The sequence below is a fragment of the Chelonoidis abingdonii genome, chromosome 1 (assembly GCF_003597395.2).
Source record: "Chelonoidis abingdonii isolate Lonesome George chromosome 1, CheloAbing_2.0, whole genome shotgun sequence".
Classification (NCBI taxonomy): domain Eukaryota; kingdom Metazoa; phylum Chordata; order Testudines; family Testudinidae; genus Chelonoidis; species Chelonoidis abingdonii.
The window spans coordinates 104,476,831-104,496,174 of NC_133769.1; the positions used below are offsets into that span (position 1 = coordinate 104,476,831).

At 43.1% G+C, this 19,344-nt stretch overlaps 1 protein-coding gene across 2 annotated transcripts in view; it reads right to left on the reverse strand.

The window, feature by feature from the left end:
• Positions 1 to 19,344, reverse strand: part of RFX4 (regulatory factor X4) — a 132,425-nt gene that overhangs the window by 18,094 nt on the left and 94,987 nt on the right. For both annotated transcript variants that reach the window (XM_032769700.1, XM_032769699.1), the window contains exons 16-17: positions 14,159 to 14,321; positions 940 to 1,078 (exon numbers count right to left, since the gene is read on the reverse strand). In XM_032769700.1, coding sequence (XP_032625591.1) covers positions 940 to 1,078; positions 14,159 to 14,321 — 302 coding nt within the window. The remainder of the gene's footprint in view (positions 1 to 939; positions 1,079 to 14,158; positions 14,322 to 19,344) is intronic.

Here is a 19,344-nt window from a genome sequence, read left to right on the forward strand (position 1 = left end):
GATAGAACAAGAAGCAATGGGCTTAAACTGCAGCAAGGGAGATTTAGGTTGGACATTAGGAAAAAGTTCCTAACTGTCAGGGTAGTTAAACACTGGAATAAATTGCCTAAGGAGGTTGTGGAATCTCCATCTCTAGAGATATTTAAGAGTAGGTTAGATAAATGTCTATCAGGGATGGACTAGACAGTATTTGGTCCTGCCATGAAGGCAGGGGACTGGACTCGATGACCTCTCGAGGTCCCTTCCAGTCCTAGAGTCTATGAATCTATGATAAACATGGGATGAAAGCCTGCCTCCATGAAGTTAATAGCAAAACTCCTAGTCAGTGGGATCAGGATTTCACCCAGCATATTTTATTAGATGCCAATATAAGTTTCAAAACTGCAGTAAAATACTGAGCCTCTGTTTTAAGAGTTGAATTTCAAGCAGTATTTGTCACAAGTTCAGCCCCCCCTCAAAAACAAACAAACAAACAAACAAAAAAACCTCAAAGGCAAAGGTTCCAAAAGAATGGACTACAATCCTAGCATCAGATGAATTATGTCCGCTGTTTTAAAACACTTATTTCAAATAAGAAGTCTGTTTAACTTCAGAACAGCTAATGCAAATGTTCAGTTATTTAAACTGATTTTTTCAACTGGTGCTTGGCAAAAATATGTTTTTTGTAATCCCATCAATTGCATTTAAGATCATAGTATTCAAAAACAACTTCACAGATTAAAGTGACTTTTGGCAAAAGAATCTGCAGCCAGGATGAAAATGTTTATAAAGAATTTTAGACCACTATGGTCTGTAAAAGCTGAGAGTAAAAATTAGAGCATAGCATATAACATCACGTATTAAAAATTGTTTAAAATAGTTTGAATGCTGATTACAGATAGTTTAAAATATTCATTTAATACATTAAATCATGCATTGGCAGTAAGACAACAGACTTACCTGTGAAGAGCTTCTGTGATAAGCTGAATAATGAAGTGGTCCAGAAATAGTAGTGTCATGTGATAGAGATGGATATTGACTCTGCATTGGATAAGGGTGCTGGTTGCTATAGCTACCATAGTTGTAGCTTCCTGTGTACCTAAAATGCATGAACCCCCCCCCCCCAACACACACATTTAGTACTCATAATAACGACATTCCTGCTACTAGTTCTGTTGTAGTTTTCTAATGCTATATGTCAGATATATTTGCTCTGAAGAACAATCTGTATGAAAATTTACCCCAACTCAGCTCAAAGATGCAGATGTCACTTAATGGAATGACGTGCTCTACATCGAGCAAATAGAGTGACACCATGTGTCTGCGTAATTTGTAATCAGTCATTTGTTGTGCTTTCTAAGGGTCCAGTTTGGTCACCTTTACTAGTGTTCCATAGTCCCCTATTCCGAGTGGTGGGTCACAGGGCTACTCACACAATAAATATTATTCAGTGTGAGCCAGAATGGTAGAACTGGGCCCTGAGAGCTAAACTGTTAAATGTAGCCACAACCTTGCACGGGGGACCTCAGTGGGACTCAAGCATGAATAGGGAGGTTTTCCATAAGGGGGACTGGTCCATCTGGGCGGCTTGCTGGGTCCTCCACTCTCTCTTAATTGGAATGGAATAAATGGCCCAAAGAGTCAAAGATGTTAACATGACCCTGTTCCTACACAACATTAAACATGATTCCTGGTTTTGAGTACAGAGACCTTGCCCAGCTTAGCCCCATTGAATCAACCACCATTAAAAAGCATTTTAACCGTTTATTAAAGCTACAGCAAAAGAAGGAAAAATAGTGAAAGTATTTGAACTGTAACGTATTAAAGGAAGCTTTTCTTCATTCCCTTTAGCTGTAGAGTTTTTAGCAACCCCCAGCCTGACAGTCTTTGAGATGGTATTAAAGATGTAATAACTGTCTTTTTGGGACTGGGGGGAGAGAAAAAGATAGTTGAAACGGGTTGAAGTTGCTGTTGTTGTTAAAGTCCGGTCTTGATCCCTTTCAAAACAAGAAAAACATATACGAGCGGAGAGAAAAGCACAATGAAGACAGAGTGCAGCTTCTGTCTCTGGTAGTAAGTCTTGCTTGTAGTCTCACTCCTGAAGAAACCTGGAGCACACAGTCCTATCTACCACTCCCAGACCTGGCAAGCTGTCCCAGTGGCATTGCTCTTAGCTGCCTCTCTGGTTGTGGGCTCACAGCAGTGTTGTGAAAGATACAATCGTAGTCGGCTAAGCCAGACTCGTTTTAGAAGGCTAAAAGAGAAGAAAAAAGAAATATGGTGGAAAAAAGAAAATGATATTCAAGGGAGGGCATGACAGCTACAACCCAAGTCTCACATCCCAACGGGTGTTTGGGATTTAGCCTGGTTGAGGTGATGTCAACTGTGTCCCTCTCTTTGGCTCAGTGTGGTCAGGGCATCTGTCAGGGTCAGATCAATGAAGGCCCAGGGGTGTCAGGGTGGGTTCCAGGAGAAGATTGGGGTGGCAACCATGATGGTAGAGCTAACTCCTTTCAGTCCACCTGTCCCCAGCCCTTGTGTTTTGATACCCTTCCCCCCTCCAAGTCTCTTTTTAATGACGCCAAAAGGGGATGATAGCAAACACAGTAATGAGGGGATGAGCTACTATTCCTATTTAGGCCTGCTTGCTGACACACCAAATTTGGTCCATTGATTTTCAGTTCCATTCTCTTGTTCAGTGGTTATGATTTCAACACCGTGCTTTGGTGGTTTCAGTAGACCTTTTGGTTTGGACTCATTTATTCTGTCTCCTTTTTATACCTTTTTCCAAACAATTTTATAGAACTGTCTGAACTGGACTTTTGCTACCCTGGACAACTTAGAGTGTAGGCCTCTGCACAACAACTCCTCCCGATGGCAGCAGGACTCCTCCTGCCAAGCCTGTGCTCCATCTCAGGGGCAGATAATGTCAGTCAGACCAGCATTGCACTTCCGCTCAGCAGTGCATTAAGCATGTTCCTAGGACAGCATGCTGTATATGGTAGCAGCTCCGTCCTTGCCCTCACTCCTCCAAACTCACGTATTTTCAACCATGTGGCATCCACATGACAAGGCTTCTTCAGCCTCCTTGTAAGGACAGGCAGGGGCATGCCATGGAGTTGTCACCCACCTTTGGTGGCTCTTTTTGCTTCTCGCTCCCCTTTGCAGGGCAGCATGAGGCTCAAAGCCAACAACAAATTTTCTGGTGGTTAGTGGTATGCCTTGGCTTTCTTATATCATTCTATGGTGCAGTCTCTTTTTGTGGAAGGTTTACACCCACCACTGGTCAAGTCTGTCCACAGTTGAGGAATGTTCTTGGATTCCTTTCTGAGGCTGTGCGGTTATATATCAGCATCCATGAGTAATGCTCTCTACCATCTCCAGTTGGCTTGGAGATTATCCCTTGCTGGAGGACGACGACCTGGTCTCAGTTATTCCTGCCTTCATCACTTCTCAGCTGGACTGCAGCACTGTGATGTATCTGGGCATGAAGCTTTCAGCGTTCAGGAAACTTCAACAGCTACAGAATGCTGCAGTACATCTCAGCAACACAGGCTACTGCAAGCACATCACACCTGTCCTTCACTCTTCACACTAGCTCTCCACAGAATTTCAATTTGAGTTCAAGGGCTCGGTTCTCATCTTCCAGGCACAAAATGGGCTGCACCCAAGGTATCTAAAAGATTAATTAAAGCTTCAGGATGAAGATTATTCAACTCCTCCACAATAAGGTTAAACTTGTCTGTACAGGAGAAAGAGCTTGGGGCCAAGATCGTGGAATGATTTCCCCCAAGAACTAAGGGCCATCACACATCTCACCACTTTCCACTCAAAGTGCAAGGTGCATTTTGTTGACCTTTATTTCTCTAACATAAATACATGACAATATGTATAGTAAATGCCCACCAACCAACCAAACATCCCCCTGAGGAGAGGATGAGAGAACAAGCCACATGTGTCCGATGTTAGTCAAGACATTTAATGCACTTCTGGAAGGTACCCAGATACTATGGAGATAAGGGCAGCATAAGAACCTGTATGCAATAGAATATCTTCCCCTCAATTCTTATTATATCTTCAGAGATGCAGCATATAAAGTAGTCTTACGTTTGAGAGCTGTTCACAAACTGAGAACCAAATAAAACTGCCTACTGGGTATAGATTTACACAATGCCAGATACTCCTACTACACACTCACGAAGTGTTAAAAGAACGTTATTAAGGTTGCAAAGTTAAACACTTGAAAGTTAGGAAATGCCAGAATTTAGATTGCCTGTGCAACGTTAATTCAGCTCTCTTGTGCATGTGAATTATGATACAGTCTTTAATTACATGATCACATACTATTTCTTCCTAGGTTTTTAAAGAGAAAACTGAATACACGAAATTCCATCATGCTGCATCCTACTGACACCCATATTGGTCTTTAGCAGGGTTGGAACTTTTAGATCCACCGCACGGACCTCTGCCTCTTGAGCTAACAGAATAACTGATAGCAGTAGTAGGTTGTCATCCTCTACATGCAACACCACAAGAGAAGGATGGGACAATTTCCCAGTGGGTTTCACAATTAACTCCTGATAGCAGTGGAATGGAGGGACTCAGGGCTTGCCTACATGGCACCAGCAGAGCACAGTCATAAGCATGCGTCAATTCTCCAAAAAGGACCGTATGTTTGGAGTTTAATGTTCCTACCCTATACACATTCACATCATATAGCATTTGAAAGCTATTTTATGCACGTTTAGATGAGGTATCATGTGGAGCTGTCAAGTGCTGCTGCAAGCCTGTAGGCGAGATGAAACAATGGTGCCCAAAATGAGAAAGTGTCATTTTTTACACAGTTCCAGAAACACTGAAACATGACTATGACTACAATTTTCACTGTTTAAGTTAATTTCAACATCTCAGTGTGGTGTTCATTGGTCAAAGCTACCAAATGACAATGTATACAAAGATCTGTATTGTTTTTTCCTTGCTGCACAGCTACACCATGAGTTTCGGGCTCGCCCTTCAATTGATATACTACACCTTCATGATTCTGCCTCAGTTCTGAGGAGGTGTTCATCACTAGTGCTGCAAAAACTGAAATAGAAAGACTCCAGGGTGGTGTGTTCATTCCAAATGGAATTATACCACTTCATGCTGGTGGAAATCTCATCCATTAAGGTGATGATAATATAGACATCAACACAGAGACCACTGATGGAAAAAATACCTTCCATTCAATGACCAGAATGGCATTTTAAGAACAGTCTGCAGATAATCCAGCATCATAAGAAATATCACTGTAGCATGGAAAAGAAAAGTCACTCTCCCTGAGCAATCAGAGTCTTTTGTGCAGTGTGCAGCATTTAAAAAAGCCTAGAACACACCCAGAACTGACTCACTGTGAAAAAGTACGTGAGAAAATAGACTCTTGACACCTTGTCACAGATGACCACTGTCCAAGATCTCTCCTTTTAAGACTACTGCCTTGTGATGTCTTACCAGTACCAAAATATGTTGATATTGTTCACACTTGGGTGATTCCATTTTGGACTGGTTCCTACCACAAGTGGGCAACAAAGAAGAGCACCTACCCAACAGTTGCTTATGCACCTACTGTGGATGCCAGACCAAGTGGCATGGCCATAGTCTATACTACAATGCTAAAATGTAAGGTTATGTTAGTAGCTCTGGGGCAGCAGCATGCTATTCAGACCAAGGATCAGCAGCTGAATGTTGATGCTCAGCAAGTGAAATGGATTCTTCCAAATGAACTTGGTACCAGTGTGATTCACCTGGGCGGTATTACACCCTGTGCTGTTTTATTGCATGTACTGGGAAATTTTGGGGAGATGCAGGATTGCTAGACCTTCTCGTTGATTCAGATGTGCATCCAGCTTGTGCTGCAGATCAAATGCTTCCTGGTAATCAATTCAGCTGTGCTGTACGTAGCTTGATTCTCGCATTTGAGGCCCCGAGTGCTCTGAAACTTTATTTATTTATTAAATGGTACGAGCAGGGAGGAGGTACTCTTGCAGTTCCAGCATCTGTCTGGCAAATGTTGGCTGACACTCTAAAGGTGTTTGAGTCTGAAGACACTGAGTCCTTACAACATGACATTAAAGAGCTTGATGATGCTATAGCTCAGCATATGCTACTATTACTGGAGATTTTCAAACATGGGGATGGTACCCTGTCACCTATGTTCAAGCTCTGGGATCATTTTCTTTAGGTTACACAGATACTACTTCTAAACATCCATGCTGGAAGGTCATAACGAGTGTGGTCCCGCAGAGATCGGTTCTGTTCAATATCTTCATCAATGATTTAGATAATGGCAAAAAGAGTACACTTATAAAGTCTGTGGATGATACCAAGCTGGGAGAAGTTACAAGTGCTTTGGAAGATAGGATTAAAATTCAAAATGATCTAGACAAACTGGAGAAATGGCCTGAAGTAAATAGTATGAAATTCAATAAGGACAAATGCAAAGTACTCCACTTAGGAAGGAACAATCATTTGCACACATACAAAATGGGAAATGACTGCTTAAGAAGGAGCACTGCGGAAAGGGATCTGGGGGTCATAGTGGACCACAAGCTAAATATGAGTCAACAGTGTAATACTGTTGCAAAAAAGCAAACATCATTCTGGGATGTATTAGCAGAAGTATTGTAAGCAAGACCTGAGAAGTAATTCTTCTGCTCTACTCTGTGCTGACAAGGCCTCCACTGGAGTATTGCATCCAGTTCTGGGCACCACATTTCAGGAACGATGTGGACAAATTGGAGAAAGTCCAGAGAAGAGCAACAAAAATTATTAAAGGTCTAGAAAACATGACCTATCAGGGAAGATAGAAAAAATTGGGCTTGTTAATCTGGAGAAGAGAAGACTGAGAGGGGACATAATAACATTTTTCAAGTACATAAACGGTTGTTACAAGGAGAAGGGAAAAAATTGTTGTTCTTAACCTCTGAGGATAGGAAAAGAAGCAATGGGCTTAAATTGCAGCAAGGGCATCTTAGGTTGGACATTAGGAAAAACTTCTTAACTGTCAGGGTGGTTAAGCACTGGAATAAATCACCTAGGGAGGTGGTGGAATCTCCATCACTGGGGATTTTTAAGAGCAGGTTGGACATAACCTGTCAGGGATAGTCTAGATAATACATAGTCCTGCCTTGAGTGCAGTGGACTGGGCTAGATGACCTCTTGAGGTCCCTTCCAGTTCTATGATTCTATGAAGGCTGACATGAGGATTGGAAGCTTCACCTACAAACACAGCGTGCCAGGTTTCCATAGTTCTTTACTGTACACAGGCCCAAACTATGCCAGTTAGATACCAATCTACATTCTTGTTATGGTAATTCTCCTGAAGTAGTACATAGTGCCTTTGAATCTGGGGAATTTGCTGTGTGTCAGACTGTTGGTTCTTCCAAAGGAATTTGGAGTGACACAGTGTCGTGGTGCGCAACTCACCACTTCAGGGCCTCCTGCTGGTCGTCCAGGGAATTAGCTCACCAGCCTCCGGAGTGCCCTCTGCAGGCCAGTGTCCCTGTTGCCACTGGCCCCTGTGTCCCTCCCAGACCCCAGTGCCCCTTTATCTGGGGTTCTTCCCCCTGGGAATACACCCCCCAGTCTCAGGGTCTCCCCTCCCCAGGGAACCCCCACTTCCTATCCCCACCTTGCCTCAATGTAAGGTGACTGCCAGTCAGCAACTAATCCCTGCATCTCGGGGCAGACTGCAGTGTCAGCCACTCATCATAGGCAAGGCTGGGTCTGGACCTGCTGCCTCTCTCTGCAACCCAGTGCCTCTATGGAGCCTTGGACAAGGTCCTGCAGCCTGGGGAGTTGCCAGCCTGGAGCTCCCCAGCCCCTCTGGCCTTTCCCCAGCCCTGCCTCACTCTAGGCACCCTGAGCTTCCCAGCAGCCAGGCCCCTCTCTCTCTGAAGGCAGAGAGAGACTGTGTGTGCTTCTGGCCCACTGCCCCCTTATAAGGGCCAGCTGGGCCCTTATTAAGCCAGGTACAGCTGTGGCTGCTTCCCAATCAGCCCAGCGTTCAGAGCTGCAGCCCTCTCCAGGGCTGCTTTTACCCTTGCAGCCCTCTTTAAGGACTGATTTCAAGCCCTTCAGGGCAGAAGCGGGTGACTACCCCGCTACACATGGGAACAGAGAAAACTGTCATCAAAGACTCAAAAGGCAGCAGTCAGATTGTAGGACTTAGAAGAAAGAAGCCAGCTTGTCAGATGCCCCTCACAAAACATGTCCTGAGTGAATAAGCAAAAGCTACAAGAGAAAGAAGTGAAGCTAAAGTCCACAAAACAAAATCCTTGACTATGCACTGAAGAGGGATGAAGACTATGTTACAGCTTTACCAACTATGTCATCAACAATATGACAAACCCATTTGATCCTGAATCACAACCAGAGGTGCTTATCAACATATCTACTAGACTTCTTGTAACATTAAATGTACAAGAGTCTCTACTGAAAATAGGAGATGCTGGTGAAAAACAAATGGAGAGATTTAGGAGAGGTACACTTCATTCTGATGGGATATGTACCTTCTTCAGCCCAGCCAAGAAAACTGGCATCAAAACATTTGCTAATATGGCCAAGAAGACCAAATTTAATTCTGGCAAAGGAGGGCCACTTACAGCAGCTATAAGTGCAGAAATTGTTTTTCCCGGGGCCCTATCTTTAGCAAGATGCAGAGATGATGTTTCAATGGCAATTGTCTTAGTCGTCCAATAGGACCTGTGCCTATGACCCTCTTCCACGCTGATGAAACAAGGAGAATACACAAAGCTGAATTAGTGCATCAGCTGGAAGCTCAAGCTGAAAGAATCCATGAGCTAAGAGCATGCAACAAAGAAACCACCTTATACATCAGAGATGCTATGGTTGTCATACAATGATGGCTGGAGACAAATAAATTCCACACATTCAGTGAACTGGCTGCTGAGTTCTTGAAGCAGGTCCTAGGATTTCACAAAGCTAATTCTGTAATTGAAGTCTCTGAGAGATATGACAACAGTAACACTATTAAAACTGCAGAAAGACAGCACTGGACAGGATCTAAGGTTGGATGCAAGAAATACCAGGTGATTGGTGAATACTCTATGCCTCCATGGAAAATGTTTCTAAATGTGGCATCAAACAAGCAGTCACTTGTAAAATTCCTCTGTGAATACATAGTTCAAAAGGCACCTGAGAATGTAGGAGTACGCCCAACACAAGAACATAAGAACGGCTATACTGGCTCAGACCAAAGGTCCATCAAGCCCAGTATCCTGGGTCCTCTGACAGCGGCCAGTGGCAGGTGCCTTAAAGGGAATGAACAGACAGGTTATCATCAAGTGATCCATGCCCAATCCCAGCTTCTAGCAAACAGAGGCTAAGAACACCATTTCTGCCCACAAACACTCCTTCTTGCTGGAGGCTTTTCCAACGGTGAGGTAGCAAAGTCCATCACCAATAGAGATGTTGAAGAAGCCCAAGCCTTGTACAATACTCAAGAGGAAGTGGACACAAGGATGCTTCTGCATGCTATATGTGCCAATATGGCTTTTGAGTCTCTTAGGGTACGTCTACACTACCCATCGGATCAGCAGTTAGTGATCGATCTATCAGGGATCGATTTATTGTGTCTAGTGTAGACATGATAAAATCGATCCCTGAGCCCTCTCCTGTTGACTCTGGTACTCCACCGCCATGAGAGGCGCAAGCGGAGTTAACAGGGGAGTGGCAGCAGTCGACTCAGCGCCGTGCACACCCCGCAGTAAGTAGACCTAAATACGTCGACTTCAGCTACGATATTCTCATAGCTGAAGTTACGTATCTTAGGTTGATTCCTCCCTCCCTCCCTTCCTCCCCAGTGTAGACCAGGGCAAAGTGTCAAAGGAACCAAAGCAATTAGGTCACCTGAAACAGAGGTTTTGGTCCTGGCTGTTCACTACCTTCCATAAATGGAACACATAGGTAGCATGTGGATTGAAACCAGGCATCATTACGAGCATGACTGACTAGTGTCGCTTCGTATCTGTGCATGCAGTTTGTGACACATTCACACACTCCTGAATTCTGCAACATACTTCCTGCTGTACATGCATTGATAGGACGCATCTGTGTCATCCTTATTTGGGATTGGGTGGGGGGAAATCTGTGTTTAGTGTTGTCAAAACAAAGGGAACTTACCTCATCAGAGATCTTGCCAAATTGGGAGAGTGCAACAGACAAGCCACAGTTTCCACAGCAAGAAAGTTGGTAGCAGCGCTGTATGACCAGCGCGAGAAAGGAGACCCACATTGCTTGTGGCTCAATGTAGCCATCAGACAGGACAAGTCATCGGCCAAACTCCCACCACAGGAGGACAGTTTTGAAGAGTATGTCAAAAGAGCATCTTGGCAGACAAAGATTTGGATGTCTTGACACACACAGGTAAACCAGATATTGGATCATCATTGCAACATGGATGGGCAAATGTGGATGATGAGCTACTTCTTGTATTCTCCAAGGGCCAGTGGCATCTGAGCTTCTACAAAACTGTATCCGTGCCTGTAACAGTAGGGGTCACTGCACAATCAACTGCCTGTAGTCAGAACAATCTTCCCTGCACTGAACTGTGTGTATGCAAGGCAATGAAGACTGGGTAACCAATGGACTCGACAGAAATCATAACGAACAAGATAATGATGTTGACTAGAAATGTCATCAGTGCTATTATAGTCCAATGATACCTGTACTAATTTATTATTAGATTTTGCTTTAGCCTTTAGATCGTTGTCGTGATGCTTTGAAATCAATTTTTATGTCTTGAAATAATAACAGAAACAAATGCAAATATTTCAAAGTGGCCATTTTAATGCGTTGATGGTGTCATTGTTTACCCCCGTTTCTATGGTAATGGCACCACTTGACAGCTCCCCATCACATGTTATCTTAAGGTAGGCATAATAAGCTTTCAAATTATGTAAGATGTGCTTGTATGTAGAGCGGGTACATTAAGTTGACAAAATTGGTGGTCACTGCTGCTCGCCCATAGAAGGGTATGTTTTTAAAGTGTTCAAACATATTGCACTCTAACTGCCCTCTGTACACTCTATTGATGTATCCTAAAAGGTCCCTAGGTCAAAATAACGCAAACTAAGTACTTTTTGGAATGTGCCAGCAGGGTCTACACAGCACAGCTGGGTGCTCTGCAGATCACACCCCTCTGGTGCTCTCTGCCACACCATGTAGACAAGCCTCAGGAATCTTGGTGTCCATTTCAGATTCTGGAGGGGATGTGCTCTAGTAGCCGCAGACTCTTCTGTCTGTTCCCCCAAACTTGATCCCTTCTGTTCCATGCCCTCCAACCCAACCCTGTCCTAGTCCTGTGTCTTCCCCACTCTGGCTTCCCATTCGAATCCCATTCTTCTCAACTAGTCAGTCCCAGTCTCCACTCTTAAGGCATCTCATCTTAGTCCCAATCTTCTTGCCCAGCAAATCCTAGGCCTGGTCTACTTTAGAAAGTTATTTTGTCTTAACTATGTCAGTCAGGGGTGGGTAAAAAATCCACATCCCTAAGTAGTGTAGAAAAGCCAACTTAAGTCCCCACGAAGACAGCACTAGGGGAGGTGAATTCACTACATAAATGGGAGAATCCTGCCTTTCTGTTTAGTAGTGTCTATACTGAAGCCCTGCAGAGGTGCAGCAGTGCCACTGCAACATTTTAAGAGTTGATGAGACCTCAGTCTGACCCTTCTGGACTCCCTGGACCAGTTTCAGTCTTCTTGCTCATCTAATCCCAGTCTCTCCCCATTTCAACTCCCAATTTCCCCTCCCACCCACACCATCAGCCTCCAGTCTCAGTCTCACGCATGTAGTCTCCTTGTCCTAATCTATTCCCTCTGCCCCATTTCAGGTCCCCTCTGCATTTGAAACAGACAGCTTCCTCCTTTATGCTGCCTGGGCCCAGCAAGGTGGGCACTGAGAGAACAGGAGAGAGAGTCTTTGATGTCTGCACTTCTCTATTACCAGGATTTCTCAGATCACCTAAAGCTATCTGGAGTTAGTGGGTAATCAGGAGGTTGTGATTAATTACCTGTGCAGTAACAGGGCAACAGAGGGAAGCATGAATTTGCTGCTGCTTCTTTCCTCATGCTCAGAAGGGATATAGGTCACTAGACAGGGAAGGTTCCAGGGCAGTTTGAAGGCATTAGGTCAGAGAGGCAAGCTTTCTCATGGCCCCTGGGCAGAACACAGTGATTGGAGGCAGCTAGCAGTGCCTTCAGCCTGGCACCTAAGGTGCCTATAGCACTTGTCTGGCAAGTGGCACACAGAGCACACCACTAAGGATGATTTCAGGACAAAGGTGATACTGCAGAGTTGCCAAGATCTCCCACGGGGAGACAATTACAAGGATTTCCATGCTGCTGTTAGCGTGAGTCTTGCAGCTCGTAAAAGAAAGATAAGCAGTTTCTGTCTTGTTATCCTCCACATTCTCTCCTAGGAGGTGCCATTGATATACACAACATAATTTCTTCATTTGGTATTTTGCAAGAATATTTTCTGACTGTGTTAAAGGATGTTTGCACACTAGTGCATATCGGTCTTATGTGCTTGAGGTTTCCAATTTTTCCACCTACTCTCCAGAATAAGTCTCACTAACCTCTTCCCATCTTGGACAGTTTAACTGGGCTTTAAGAGTAAAGAATTTTACATAGCGTCTCAAAAGAAAAGAAAAGAAGAGAAAAGAAAAGATCACAACAAGAAGTTACACTCCTGCCACTTTCAATATTTCCATCAGTACAACTGGGCTAATTAAGAAATGTCTGATAAATCCCCTCATAAAACACAGCTGAATATCACTATCTCAGCATCTTCCCAGGAAGATTTGGAGTCTTGTATTATCTATTGTTGTCATCGCTGCAAATTCAGAGGGAAGCAGTAATGATCCTGCAATATTTATTTTCCAAGAAAGCTGCGTTTATCATGAAGCTTTCATTTTGTTTTGCATGACTGGCCCCAAGTACAAAAAGAAACATTTACATTTTCTAAGCATGACTCAAAATGACTCTGAACTTGACTCTTTGTCTTATGCCCTGTTACGTGGTAAAATAAAAAAGTCAGTGTAAAAATTCTTGAGCCCTTTAAAGTGCTCTCCTCATCAGTACTCTGCAAAGCTTTTGCATGCCAGAGGATGTCCGTCTTCAGTGATGACTGGTAGTAGCTCCAGCAGAAATTGTTCTAGAAAAGTCAGAAGAGGTTCTCTCCATTCAGATATATTGGCAGGCTGAGGATCTGCATTTTGTGTGAAATTCAGCCCGGGTCGAGGACCAGAGCTCTGTGATTCACTTAAGCCCTCAATGGGGAATAGACATTGTGCTGGCTCTCCACAAAGCAATGAATCTCGAATCTTTCACCATGGGGTAGGCATGTCCACACATGGAAACTTGGACAGAGCTTGAGGAATTCAGTAAGAAGTCTTCACCTTCTGTTGCATGCAGGCTATTAACAACATCTCCCACACTCCTAATCCTGGTACATGCATGGGCCTGCCCGTGATTTTGTTATGGAGTTTGGCTAGTTGTGGAAGCAACAGAGGAGCTCTCTGAGCTTGATACAGAGCCCTATAAGTTGGGCATATACAGAATGACTATTGCTTTGGAACAGGAGCATTGTGAGGCTGCGTTTAAGTTTGTAAAGTGCTCCAAGATCTTTAATAAATTGTGCTATGTCACTGTTTATTATTTTCATTGGTCAGCCTTACTCCGAGGCTTTGACACATTTGTTATGTTCTAGTTCAAAAATTGTCTGTCTTTCCAAACCCAGGAAACTGGTGTCCTGTGAGACTAGCAATTAGCTTGGTGAAGGAAAGTTAGCTTTCCTTGACATATCTAGGCCATTGAGATAGAATAATAGGAATCAAAGATAGAAAGAAACCTAATTAGATCATCCATCCAGTCCTTCTCCCTTTAGAACTGATTTTCCAGGTTTCCTTGTATTTATGACTAGCATTATGTTTTAAATGCATAAATGGAAATATGTGAGAGACCATATAACCATACAACACTATCACATTTGCAATGAAGATCTATTCCCTCAGGAAACAGATTCCAGCAGTTGGATTCCAACTGCTTTTGAAAAAAAAATTATTGCAAATTTAGAACAGTCCTTAAAACTCAAATAAACAAACTGGAAAGTGACCTACCCGTGTTCCTCTCTGTGGGGGTAAACAGGTATCCTGTGTGTGACAGAAGAAGGCGGCACATGAGGACTTCTCATGCAGGGCAGCTGTTGCGAGTTTTCAGCAGGTGACCCAGCAGCTGTTGTCACAGTGTATGTGAGTGACCATGTATAGGACTGCATAGCCCCTGCACAACAAACAAAGTTGAGATTCATAGTTAGCATGAGCTGTACTCCTTTGAAAAGATCCATTTTGAAACAGCCAGTAAAGAGCAATCTAATAAGGTGATGCCAATGAAGAATATCAACCAAAGGAGGTGAATAAAAATGGGTATAGTGCAGTGGTTCTCAAACTATCCCGTAGCAAGCCTCTGAGCGTGACCCCACTTATAAATTTAAAACATTTTTTATATATCTAACATCATTATAAATGCTGGAGGCAAAGCAGTATTTGAGGTGCAGGCTGACAGTTCACGACCCCCCATGTAATAACCCCATGACCCGAGAGGGGTCCCACCCCCAGTTTGAGAATCCCGGTATAGTGATAGCAGTAAAACACCCATTTTTGAAGAACAGTTGAAAAGGTACAAATAGGAGAGCTAGAATATTGGATAGTGGGAGACAACCCAGGCACAACTGGCATTTTTAAGACACAGCAAGATGTGAATAATCAATGTAATGCTGTAATTTGTGCTTATAAAATTTTGGGCAGGGACTGTCTTTTTGATCAGTTTGTACAGCACCTAGCACACTGGAGTCCTGGTCCATGACTAGGGCTCTTAGGCACTACAGTAATACAAATAAATAAATATAATATAATATACAAAATACAGGACAGGGCTTAGAGCTGGGAGAACAGGACTAGCACAAAACATTTCATAGACATTATGGGCCAAATCCTGAGCCCCTCTCTGCAACAGAGTGGAGATCATGTTGGCCAACTTGATCCTCAGGATGATCAGGGCTGGTGTAGTAGGAAGAATGGTCAGGGCCCTTGGGGGCCTAGAAGAGGGTTGAACTAAGGCAAATGAACTCCTTGCAGCCTGACTTGGCTTTCATCTACCCACCTGTCTAAGTTCTTATATGGTCCCCATCACTGTGGTATCAGATCAGCTCCCAAAATAATAAGTGTACACTTGGAGATGTTCCCCTCTCTCTTCCTGCTAGTCAGCAGGGACTAGGCTCTGTTGACTTCATTAATGTGGTTCTATTGTAGGAAGGTTAAGGGAAAGAAGTGGGTTTTGCATTTTGCTCTGAAAATGCTGAAGTTTTCAGTCAGCCTGGTCTCTTCCAGGTGGGAACTCCAGATTTATGGGCCAGTTCCTGAGAAACCTTGTCCTCTCTATGTGACTCCTATCCTTGAGGCTGGTGATCTCATATTTCTGGGGTAAAATAATTGTTGTGGATGAGAGCCAAAATCTTGAATTTGACCCAGTATAGGACGAGGAGCCAATGAAGATAGCAGAATAGAGGTCACCAGGTGCTTTCAGCTCTCTTTCTCCAGCTAAAAAAGGGAATGGACTAGAGTTTCAGGAGCTGATTTGGATTTTCTTTCAGTACCTCTAGGACTTCAGTTGTGTGGCAGGACCTAATTCAGAGAGGCAAGTTATTGTTTTGTCAGCTCTGTGTTCATTGTATGGCTCTTGGTGAATGGAGAAGCAGTCTCAGATGTGGGTGATTTTCTTCAGAAAGTCAGGCAGAGAGTTCTTTGTAGTGGGAAGTGCTCAGTTCTGGGACTGAAGTGGGACACCCTGTGCTAAACAAGGTGATTCATAGACTGAAACACTCCAGCAATTTGTGACTTTATGGCTGCTAAGGTGGAGAAGAGGTGGGAGTTCTTTGCATATTTCATGTCTGAGGGTAGGTTCACAAGAATTGCTTGTGCTACAGCCTGTCCGCATTTGCTTCTGTTCTCCATCACTAACACTTGAATTTTCGTCCTTTCTACTTCTGTTACAGGTTTGCAGAGAACCACTGAGATCTATGGGAGCAATGACGAGGGTGCAGGCATTCCAGTGCTAGAACATCAATGGTTGTGTTTAATGAGTGGTCACAGTGACTCAACAGAGCTTCTATCCTACGGCATTTTGGTGGAGTGGAATTACCTGCAAGTATGTTTTGGACTTGACTGGATCCAGGCCATTACAGTGGCTTCCTTTTTGTCTGGAAACCAGCCTGAAGGAGGTGATAGTCAGTCCAGCATAGGAGTCATTTCTTGTGTCTCCTATATCAGGTCAGGTTCCTCTTTATGAGTGAGAAGAAATGATCCAATAGTCACGGCTGGGCTCAAAATCAATGAATCTATAGCGAAGTCCCATCCAAAATTCAGGTCCAAAGCATGACCTGCTCTGTGGGTAGAGCCCGATGTTACCTACGAGAAACTAAAAATGGAAAATGTGGTGAAGAGGTTTTAGGCCATTGCATTGGAGGGGTTGTCAATATGGCTGCTGAAATCTCCCAGGACTATCATCGGAACGTCTTCACCATGCCTGACAGCAGCACCTCAGGCTGCTGCTCTAGGAAAGGCTGGAAGGTCTGAAGACTAGCAGCTTGCATACAGTGGACTTGTCTCTGGATTTGCAGAGCAGCTGAATATTGAAAGATTTTGTGTCAAGGAGGCCTCTCTTGCATTAGAGTCTGGACTGGGAAAAGATGACTACTCACCCCTTCTCTCCCTTGTGGAGGGAATGCACTAGCTTTCACGGGGTGACCAGCACATGAAAAGAGAGGGGGAGGGGTGGCTCAGATTTGGAAGATCTCAATTTCCTGTTGGAGGAAGAAGAATGCTGCAGGATACATGTATGTATTTCTGTGTTAAGGGAGGACATCAGCCAGACCCCTCCAATACATTGTGGTAGGGCAAAATGTAGGAGGAGAGGCAATTGAAGAGATTGTGGTTGTTTCATTTTTTAAAACACCAGCCACTGGAACCCCAATCCCACAGCTCTTACACAGTCAATCTCATTGACTTTAATGGGCAGCAAGGCTGGAATCCAGCAGACAGCCTTTTTTAGCTGCTGTACCCACTTAACTGAACTGAACGTAAAACAATACTGGTTGAGTGATCTGACAGCACTTTGTTCTTCTTTGTGTTTTCAGCCTTCACGATTTGAATAAACTTAGAAAGTTCTTTTACTTCATTTCACTTTATTTTTTACTTTATTTGCTTTTTTAAGACTGACTACATTGTTGAGAACATGACAGCAAGAGGCCCTCTGTAGGAAGCACAATGTATAAATAGCTCTGCTAAAAGTCCAACAACAGCCCTGTTGTGCTATCATACAGCAAAGCCAAAAATACAAAGGAATTTCATGCACAGATGTGTGATTTGTACTACAAACCCTTACTGTACTTGTTGGTGTGTGTGTACTGCTGTGAATAGAACCATATAGCCAGGCCGATTAGCTACTGCCTTGCCTCTTGTGCAGTCATTTATACCAGTGCAAAGTCAATGCAAAGTGGCTGTAAAATGGTACCATTTCACGATGGGAGCATTTTACAGCCACTTTGCACTGGATTGCAAAGGTGCATGGCAACACTGAAGCAAGCCCTCAGATGTCAGTAGGAATCACAATAGTAAATATTATATTTGGTAGTAAACAATATTGTCAAGACCAAGTGTTCAGATTTCAGGAGTTAGGCTTGGTCTACACTACAGACTTATGTCGGTATAACTATGCCGCTCAGGGGTGTGGAAAATCCACACCCCTGAGCAATGCAATTTTGCCACCTAATCACCAGTGTAAATGGTGCTATGTTGATGATTCATAGCTACTGCCTCTTGGGGAGGTGGATTAATTACCCCGAAAGGAGAAGCTCTCCCATTGGCATAGGTAGTGTCTTCACTAAGTGCTATAGTGGTGCAGCTGAATTGGTGCAGCTGTGCCCTGCATCGCTGTATGTGTAGACAAGCCCTCAGTCTCTCCAAAATCAGGAGATTGGCTTACAAATCAGATTTTTAAAATCTGATCTGTGGTTCTTTTCATTTGCTTTCTGGTGATGGATCCTTTAGGGTTTACATCGTCAAGCTTTTCTCTGCAACCATGAGGGCTAGAAACTTACCCTTATTTTTAAACAAAAAATAGCACTCTCATGAATCCAGGAGCTGGAGCTTTAAGTAACAGCACCAACTATCATGAGACTCTTGATAAAACATGAGAACTGGCAACACTCACTAAGAGTTTACAAGAGCAGCCCAAAAGGAGAATTAATACCACGTCAGCACCCTGTGGAATAGCGTACAGTACTATTGAAATGAACCTTTAATTCAAATATACATTCCTTTGTAACTGAGAGGAAGGCAATGGAGGTGGAGAAATGATTAGTTATCTATTAGTAAACATTTACAGTGCAGAATTTCTGTAAGCCAGTTCAGGTTCTTCTAACAGCAACTGCATTAGCAAATGAGTAATCCCAGGCTTTAAGAGAGGACTGCAGAGTCAACCATATACCCATCCCTTTTGTTACAATATTGTTGTAATTTGACCAATCATTAATCTGGCCTTTGTAATTTAGAAAGAATTAGGGCTAATTATCCTTTTACACTTTCAGTAATTTAACAGAAAAATTTAAATAAAATGTTAACTGGGCATGCCAGATGTTTTACACCAGAGCAATCTATATAGGATTTACCTTACTTTAGTTAGGTGTCATCTAATCACAGTGATTTAACTTGCTGCTTTTGTGTTTAACCATTGAGTGCATGCAGAAAGTTTAAAAAGCAAGTTTAATAGTTAACTTTTATTGCCAGTTCCACAAGCAGCAAAGACTTAATGACATCTTAAATTGGGGAACTGCAAGCTATTGGCAACTAACCAGATTAGTTTTCTAGTTGTACAATGCATTTCCACACTGCTACATTTACCTACATTAAAAAAAAAACATTAAAGAAAGGCAACACCGTAACTTTTAAATATATCTCAAGAGAATTGCTGGTTAGAGCCACATATCTGGAGCAAATACGCAGAATTAAAAAACAAACAAAAGAAAATACATTGAGAATTTTATACTTCATCCCGCAAATCCTCATCTGGTATAAATATACATAACTCCACTGAGCAGGAGTACTCACATTTTCAAATATTTTGATTTTTACCTTACATGCCGTGTAAGCACTAAGGCCTGGTCTATACTTAAACATTTTATAAATACAACTATTTTGAGTAGGGGTGTGATTTTTTTACTAACATAGTTGTACTAATATGAGCCCTA